The sequence below is a fragment of the Tachysurus vachellii genome, chromosome 4 (genome assembly GCF_030014155.1).
Source record: "Tachysurus vachellii isolate PV-2020 chromosome 4, HZAU_Pvac_v1, whole genome shotgun sequence".
NCBI classification, from domain to species: Eukaryota; Metazoa; Chordata; class Actinopteri; order Siluriformes; family Bagridae; genus Tachysurus; species Tachysurus vachellii.
Window position 1 is genome coordinate 32,719,876 of NC_083463.1, and position 8,264 is coordinate 32,728,139.

Sequence of the window (8,264 nt, forward strand, 5' to 3'; positions counted from 1 at the left end):
AGCGCTGAGTATCTGGTGTTGAGGTTTACACTGTAAACCTCAGCAGATCTGATGAGTATTAAAGCTGAACTCTGGGACGTTACGTTTCTCTTATGGAGAGATTTTGTGCACAAAATTAAAAGAGTTTATAATATAATTATATTTGCGGTTTGACGGAAGTGATGAAGGGGAGGTTTGAGGAGCGATAATGACGCTTTAAGAGCAGTTACAGGTGTGTGATTATCAGTGGGTGGAGCCACAGCTGGAGCAAACACATGGTCATCATTTATAATCACAATTCACACAGATTTATAGCTGAGTTCTGTTTACTACAAAACAACAACAACAACAACAACAACAACAAGGAAGTTGATTTCATTCAAAATTCTAAAATATTTCATTAATCTGTTGTTTTTTTTTTTTTTAATAATAATTATGTATACAGATCCATTCAGGATTCAAGAGACATTTATTAAGCTTACATCAATACACACACACACACACACACACACACACACACACACACACACACACACACACACACAGTGAAAAAGTCCTTACAGACAGTCTTGTTCTTCTCCCAAACCATACAAACATGGTGTAAAGTAAAATGTTATAAAGTGGTGTGTGGAGCAGACAGGAAACGTTATTAATATGCAGAAATGTCAGCTAGCATGCTAATGAATAACACAGCTAGCATGCTAATGAATAGCACAGCTAGCATGCTAATGAATAGCACAGCTAGCAATCTAATGAATAGCACAGCTAGCATGCTAATGAATAGCACAGCTAGCAAGCTAATGAATAGCACAGCTAGCATGCTAATGAATAACACAGCTAGCATGCTAATGAATAACACAGCTAGCATGATGACAGGGGTTTTCTCTTCGTTTTCTTTTTTTATACATTTAAAAATATATTTAATAAAGGTTTCAGTTCATTTGGTGTTGTAAAATCCTCACAGGAAACAATGCTAACAAGGACAGAAATCAATGTATTTACAAAACAGTTACTATGGCAACCGGTTGCTACTCACATCCACTTATCTCTTTAAAGAAAGAAACCTCTGCTGCTGGAGCAAGAATAAAATTACATCATGATGCTGCTATGCTAACACTCACTAGCTAACACACACAATAACACATGTTTTATCCACTAACACACCTGTACCTAGCTGGCTAGTTTAGCTAACTCACATCTGGTGTAATCTTAGTTATCTTAGCTATTGTTACTTCCTAACTAGCAGGCAAAATCTCAATCAGCTATGACTAGCAAGCTTCAAAATAAAATCAAAATCACTAATTCATTTTGGTTTTCAAACTAATGTTGAGCAAGTTAACCAGCTAGCAGGCTAGTCAGGGTGTGTTAGCGTTAGTGAGGTAGCCTTGTTACATCATAACACAATTTTAAAATTTTTACATCAAAGTTTCATAAGTTAATCATAAGTTTTACATCATCTGGGGGAAAAGACTGAAAATCACATTTAGGCAACGAGCATGAAGCTGAACACACACACACACACACACACACAGACAGACACACACACACACACACACACACTAACAGACATGTATTAGCAATTCTACAGTCCACATGTTGGATCTGGAGGACAGGCGTGATGGACAGATCAGACGGAGGTCTACATCTCATGTGTGAACGCTTCGTCTGTGTCTCCGTTCGAGTGTGTGGTGTGTGTGTTGCTCTCGTTGAGTCGGCGGACACGATACACCTCGTAGTGAATACTGCTGGTGATGTCCTTCAGATTCTGCATGTGTGTCCTGAGACACAACAATTGTTTTTTTTATTTATTTGTTTGATTGTTTACTTATTTGTTTATTTATTGTTGTTATTTTTATCCTGTGTCAGTATTCGAGGCTCACCTGATGAGCAAATCCCGCAGATAAGCAAACTCACAGTGCACTATGTTCTCCACTGTAACACAACAAACACACACACAATACATTTAGAGCTCACTCTCATTCAGATATATTCAAGTTCCAACACACTTGATTATCTTTCTATCATCTGTTTCTCTCTCTCTCTCTCTCTCTCTCTCTCTAAATACACACAAATTAGACAAACACACATGAATATATGAATGTTGGTGTAATTCCTCTCACAGCTCTGTAACACAGCTCTCACATCATTCAACACGTCCAACCCAATAACATTAACGTTAACTGTTCACATGATCTCTCCCTGTGTGTGTGTGTGTGTGTGTGTGTGTGTGTGTGTGTGTGATCTTTACCTTCTACTGTGCCCCATCGTGTTTTTCTACCCAAAAGTCTCTTCCCGTTCACTTGGTACTCCTGATCACTGCCAACCACAGCAAAGGGGATCATGTCCTACACAAACACACACACACACACATACACACACATACACACACACACACACACAGTTTCAGTGGCTGATACAGTGGTACTTGCTGTGGCTCCATGTTACCCCTGTGCTGCTCCAGAACTCACCCTGATCTTCTCGTTGATCGTTCTGTCCTCGGAATCCTCATCAAACTCAGTCTGAGGGTAAATCTCGATCTCATTGGCTCGAAGATCCTCCCTGATCTACACACACACACACACACACACACACACATATTTAGCATGGGCCATAAAGAGCTTCCTGCAACACCTGAACTTAAAAAAATTGAAACTTAATGTTCTGTGTGTGTGTGTGTGTGTGTGTGTGTGTGTGTGTGTGTAAATTTTACCTTCTTTTTAAAGGAGTCCCTCTCCTCCAGCGTTAGCGTGTCAGCTTTAGCAATCACTGGAACAATATTCACCACTTTACACAGGTGTCTCATGAACTCAATATCGATTGGCCGCAAACTGGAACCACACACATGAGCACACACACACACACACACACACACACACACAAACCCACACACACACATCATATTTGTTACTGTGTTTATACACACTGTGCTGTTGTAATAGAGGCCCTCAGTAATTAGTGTTAATCCTGATGAACACATTAAACTCTAAAGTATTTGTGTGTTTTGTTTGTTTACTGTAAACACTGTGTTACTGCTGTAAACATTATTTGTTTTTTAACCATTTTCTTAAACAAGTCTGATTCGTCTGTTCTGCGTCTGTCACACAGACTAAAAGCTCCACCCACAAAGAGTTCCTAGTCCCCAAAAAAGTACCAAAACTGGAGCAGGAACTAAAAAGGTTACTGAAACTACAGCATGGTTCCTGATTTCTGTATTAGAAATCCATCTATAATATAAATCACATTATGTGATCACATTAGCCTACTTTGTGTCTGTGTGTGTGTGTGTGTGTGTGTGTACCAGTGTCCTGTTGGTGGGATGAAGTAAATGCAGCAGTGAACACGTGTATCTGGAATTTTTTTCTTCCTGCTGATGTTGATCTCCTCCTGCAGAAACGCCTCGTACTGCTCATTAATGAACTTCATGATCGGCATCCAGCTGCACACACACAACCACACACAAACACACACACAAACACACACACAAACACACACATTTAGAAACATCATTGAAACTTTTCCACTACACAGACACACGTGAGAGTTCTCGTACCAGTTCTCGTTGTTGATCTGATCTCCAAATCCTGGTGTGTCGATCACTGTCAGCTTCATCCTCACTCCTTTCTCTTCAATGTCTAACACACACACACACACACATACACACACACACACACACAAACACGCAGTTAACATCAAATAAATTAACATGTTTAACTGTATGTATGTATAGCTGTAATGAAAATGACAAATGTAATATGTACAACAGCCACCAGGGGTCGCATTTCAGCTTTCATGCAGTCTGTACACACAGAATGTGTGTGTGTGTGTGTTTGTTTGTTTGTGTGTGTGTAGATATAAATATATATAGAGCAAAAAGCTAGACCTGTGTAACTTATTGATGCCAAAAAAGAAATGAGTGATGTATTTTGAGTGTGTGGAGGTGTTAATGAATACGTGTGTGTGTGTGTGTGTGTGTGTGTTTCACCATGGCTGATGGATTTGATCTCGATGGTTTGAGGAATTCTCTCCTCATTGCTCGTCATCACTGATCTGCGGCTCACTTTGGACTTGAACAGAGTGTTAATGAGAGTGGATTTACCGAGACCGCTTTGACCTGCACACACACACACACACACACACACACACACACACACACACACGCACACACACATTATTAGAAAACTGGATGTTGGCCTGAATATTTATATGAATTTCCATTTTGTAGCACCACAACTCACCAATGATTACATAACTTTTGTCCCTTGATTGTTACATTCTGGAACATTCTATGAGACGTTCCCTCTTTTTATTCTCATCTTCATGATAACAATCACAGTTTTTCATGTTACTGAGAAACTCCTCTGTCTTGTAGATGTTCCTCTGGCTCTTATAGAGCTCTGACCCTTCTTCCACACTTCACACAGAAACTTCTTATTTCAAGAAACCTTCAGATCAATAGGTTTGTGTTGTGAAGGAGCCATAGAAACTATAGAGCCGTTACTATAGAAACTATAGAGCCGTTACTATAGAAACTATAGAGCCGTTACTATAGACACTATAGAGCCGAAACTATAAAGCCGTTACTATATAAACTGTTGAGCAGTTACTATAGAAACTATAGAGCCGTTACTATAGAAACTCTAGAGCCGTTACTATAGAAACTATAGAGCCGTTACTATAGAAACTATAGAGCCGTTGCTATAGAAACTATAAAGCCTTTACTATAGAAACTATAGAGCTGTTACTATAGAAACTATAGAGCTGTTACTATAGAAACTATAGAGCCATTACTATAGATACTATAGATCCATTACTGTAGAAACTATAAAGCCTTTACTATAGAAACTATAGAGCTGTTACTATAGAAACTATAGAGCTGTTACTATAGAAACTATAGAGCCATTACTATAGATACTATAGATCCATTACTGTAGAAACTCTAGAGCTGATACTATAGATACTGAAGACACTATAGATACTATAGACACTATAGAGCTGTTGCTATAGAAACCGGCGCTCCTGTCAAAGCTGACGCGTCACTCACCCACTACCATGATGTTGAGTTCAAAGCCCTGCTTCATTGCTTTCCTCCTCATCTGCTCCAAAATGGCATCGATGCCCACGTAGCCAAGCTCCACCCCCTTGTCTGCACCTTTGTCCACCCCTTTATCTGCCATGTTGCTGCGGAAACCGGTGTTGAGCTCTAATCCTGATAGATGATAAAACAGACATTTAAAATTGAGTTTAAATGAAATCTTTACCACAGTTTAAGTTCCTCAGTACTCTTTACAGCACTACGCTAGCTTCATCGCTAACTTTTCACATGTTAGCCGCTTAGTTTTGTGTTAATTACAGCATTTGTTCAAGACTGTAATGAGTCTCACTAACACAAAAAAACTGAACCAGACCAGATTCTGTGTTTAGCATTACGTATTTAGCATAATGTTATTGGGTTAAACAATCAAAGCCACTTTAGAGAGAGAGAGAGAGAGAGAGAGAGAGAGAGAGAGAGAGAGACGTGTAACAGGAGCCCAGTTGACAGACGTGTACAAACACAGCTGATTAATTATAAAGTGAAGTGCAATTTGTATCAACGCACTACATAAATTTAGAACAGATAAAAACACGCTGGGAATTTCACCCCGAGTGTCACAACCTGTTTTTACTTGCAACTTCTAAATAAAAACACAAAACTCCAACTGTTTAACTCCTTATTCTACCAAAATATGTTCAGATTATTATTCTTTCATAAACCATATATAAAATTCTATTTCATTTAAATGCTGAAATTTCTGACACAAATACAGTGTGATGTGAAATCTAAAAGTGAATAAAAAAGTGAAAACAAGTTAAAAACATCACACCACCTCAGACCTTTTACTGGTAATCAGGAGTCACATTAGCATGTTTAACACAAATGCTAATATGCTAACAGATATAACCATAACACTTCAATAACTAACATTTCTCACTAGCATGTTAATCACTTATTAACCAAAATACTGCTTAGCACAATGCTAAGGGTCATATTATTAGCATAGCAACAACTCAGCCTCTCGAGTATTACTTATTAGCATTTAATACTAATAAAAAACATTAAAACTGTGTTTAGCATGATTACTAGTATGATAAAAGTACATATCATATACAAAGCTGCAGCTTGATGCTAAGTGCCTCATTATATAGTTCTAAATCTACAATTCGCTTTTATTAGTTTATACAATTACTGATTGCCCAGAAATGCTAATACACCCTTATTCCACGTAACTAATTTTTACTAGCATGTGAAATGACATAACTGTGCTCACATTTCTTGTTAGTGTTGTATCTAGCATAGTGCTAACTTACAATTAGCCCTTAACTTAATTAATCTTTAACTGAATTCAGTCCTTCCTCTAGTAACACTTATTAGCTAATAGCTAACTGTTTTAATATATCTGAATAGCATGTGCCTTTATTAGCAATAAAGGGTAAAACTGTGAGCCGACTGTCAGGTTAAGACTTTCATGTTAGCGTGTATCAAATGTTTATACAAAAAGCAGTTTATTCATAATCGCTTGAATAACTTAGCAAGCTCTGCTAGCATTTCTGCAGCTAAAATCTGAATATTTATCTTGATAATCTGCAACTTTAGTTTTTCTCTTTCGTCATTAATTAAACAGGAATTTTATGAAGAAATTAGTGTACAGATTTCCTGGTAATTATATCAAATAACGATGAATATTTGTTATTTAAAATCATTGTGTGTGAAGAGAGAAATCAGAGAGTGTGATTAAGACTGAAACACTGAAAGCAACTGTCACTGAGCAGTGTGGCACACACACACACACACACACACACACACACACACACACCTGCTGTGGCCATCTGCTCTCTCACACACACACCACAGACGAGCTGATTGTGTAACTCAAAGAGCTGATTCAGACTCAGACCGTTAAATCGGTTTTAATGCAAATACACACACACACACCTCACACACATACCTCACACACACCTCACACACACACCTCAAACACACATATCTCACACACACACACACATCATGAAACCACAATGCATTCTACAAGAATCTAAAACCTCTCTCTCTCTCTCTGCGTCTCTCTCTCACACACACACACACACACATACACTCCTCAGTGCATACCAAGGGCATCACAAACACCACTAGAACACACACAAACACACAAAATCTCAAATGTCAACAGACTTTGAAAAGCATCCCAAACTTCTGAACACACACTTCGCACACACACACACACTTCGCACACACACACACACACACACACACACACACACACACAGAGTGAAACAGAGTGAAAACAGATTCATGCGTGTTTTGCTGGTACTGTTTCAGTTCAGAGAAACACACACACTCACACACACACACACTCACACACACTCACACACACACACTCACTCACACACACACACACTCACACACACACACACACACACAGGGAAGAGGAAGTGGTTTTACTGAGTGCATTTTCACCGAGTTGATATATGAGGCTCTGAATGAGAGAAAACTTTTCAGCAAAGTAGACAGGAAGTGGAGCAGGATGGAGATGATCACCTGATTAAACGTTTCTCCTCACGCTACTTATTTACAGTATCTCACAAAAGTGAGTACACACCTCACATCTCAGCAACCAGTTTATTATATGTTCGTTTTTATTATATGTTCTCAAGGGACAAAACTATGGAAATAAAAATTGGATATATTTTAGAGTAGCCAATGTGCAGCGGTTTGTGGTATAGATTTACTGTCCTCTAAAAATAACTCAATATATACAGCCTTTATTGTCTAAATAATGACATTTAACATGTTTAAACCTCCCTTTGCTGCTGTTTTTTTTATTCTATATATTTTAAATTCTGAAATATTTTATTTATAGTTTAGGATCAGGGGTGGGGCTTGCTCAGATTGTGATGTCACAAAATAATGCAAATTATCACCAAATGATGATTTAGTACCTCAGCCATCGCAAGTCTGCTACAGTAAGTTAGATAGGAACTCTTCAGACGTTAGTGATCCCTGGATGGCGTTGGTCACAGTAAGGCTGAAACATGACTCATTGAAGTTAATGTTGACACACAACAGGGTCCTAATTTGCATAATCATGAATATTTATATTAATCTTTTTTCTACAGTAAACAGAATTTCAATTAAATTATGTTAGTAATCTCACTTTAGGACACAGATGGGTTGATGTAAGGATTGAGGAGAACGACAAGAGAAGGAATGTCACTAAACCACTTCATCTGTCAGCTCCTAATTTTCCAAA

General features: G+C 38.2%; 1 protein-coding gene across 2 annotated transcripts in view; it reads right to left on the reverse strand.

Moving 5' to 3' along the window:
- Positions 1-429: 429 nt before the first annotated feature.
- Positions 430-8,264, reverse strand: part of septin9b (septin 9b) — a 23,782-nt gene continuing 15,947 nt past the window's right edge. For both annotated transcript variants that reach the window (XM_060869072.1, XM_060869073.1), the window contains 9 exons: positions 5,021-5,185; positions 3,962-4,090; positions 3,530-3,611; positions 3,278-3,415; positions 2,690-2,807; positions 2,448-2,543; positions 2,228-2,324; positions 1,860-1,911; positions 430-1,757 (listed from right to left, as the gene is read on the reverse strand). In XM_060869072.1, coding sequence (XP_060725055.1) covers positions 1,619-1,757; positions 1,860-1,911; positions 2,228-2,324; positions 2,448-2,543; positions 2,690-2,807; positions 3,278-3,415; positions 3,530-3,611; positions 3,962-4,090; positions 5,021-5,185 — 1,016 coding nt within the window. In that variant the 3' untranslated portion in view covers positions 430-1,618. The remainder of the gene's footprint in view (positions 1,758-1,859; positions 1,912-2,227; positions 2,325-2,447; positions 2,544-2,689; positions 2,808-3,277; positions 3,416-3,529; positions 3,612-3,961; positions 4,091-5,020; positions 5,186-8,264) is intronic.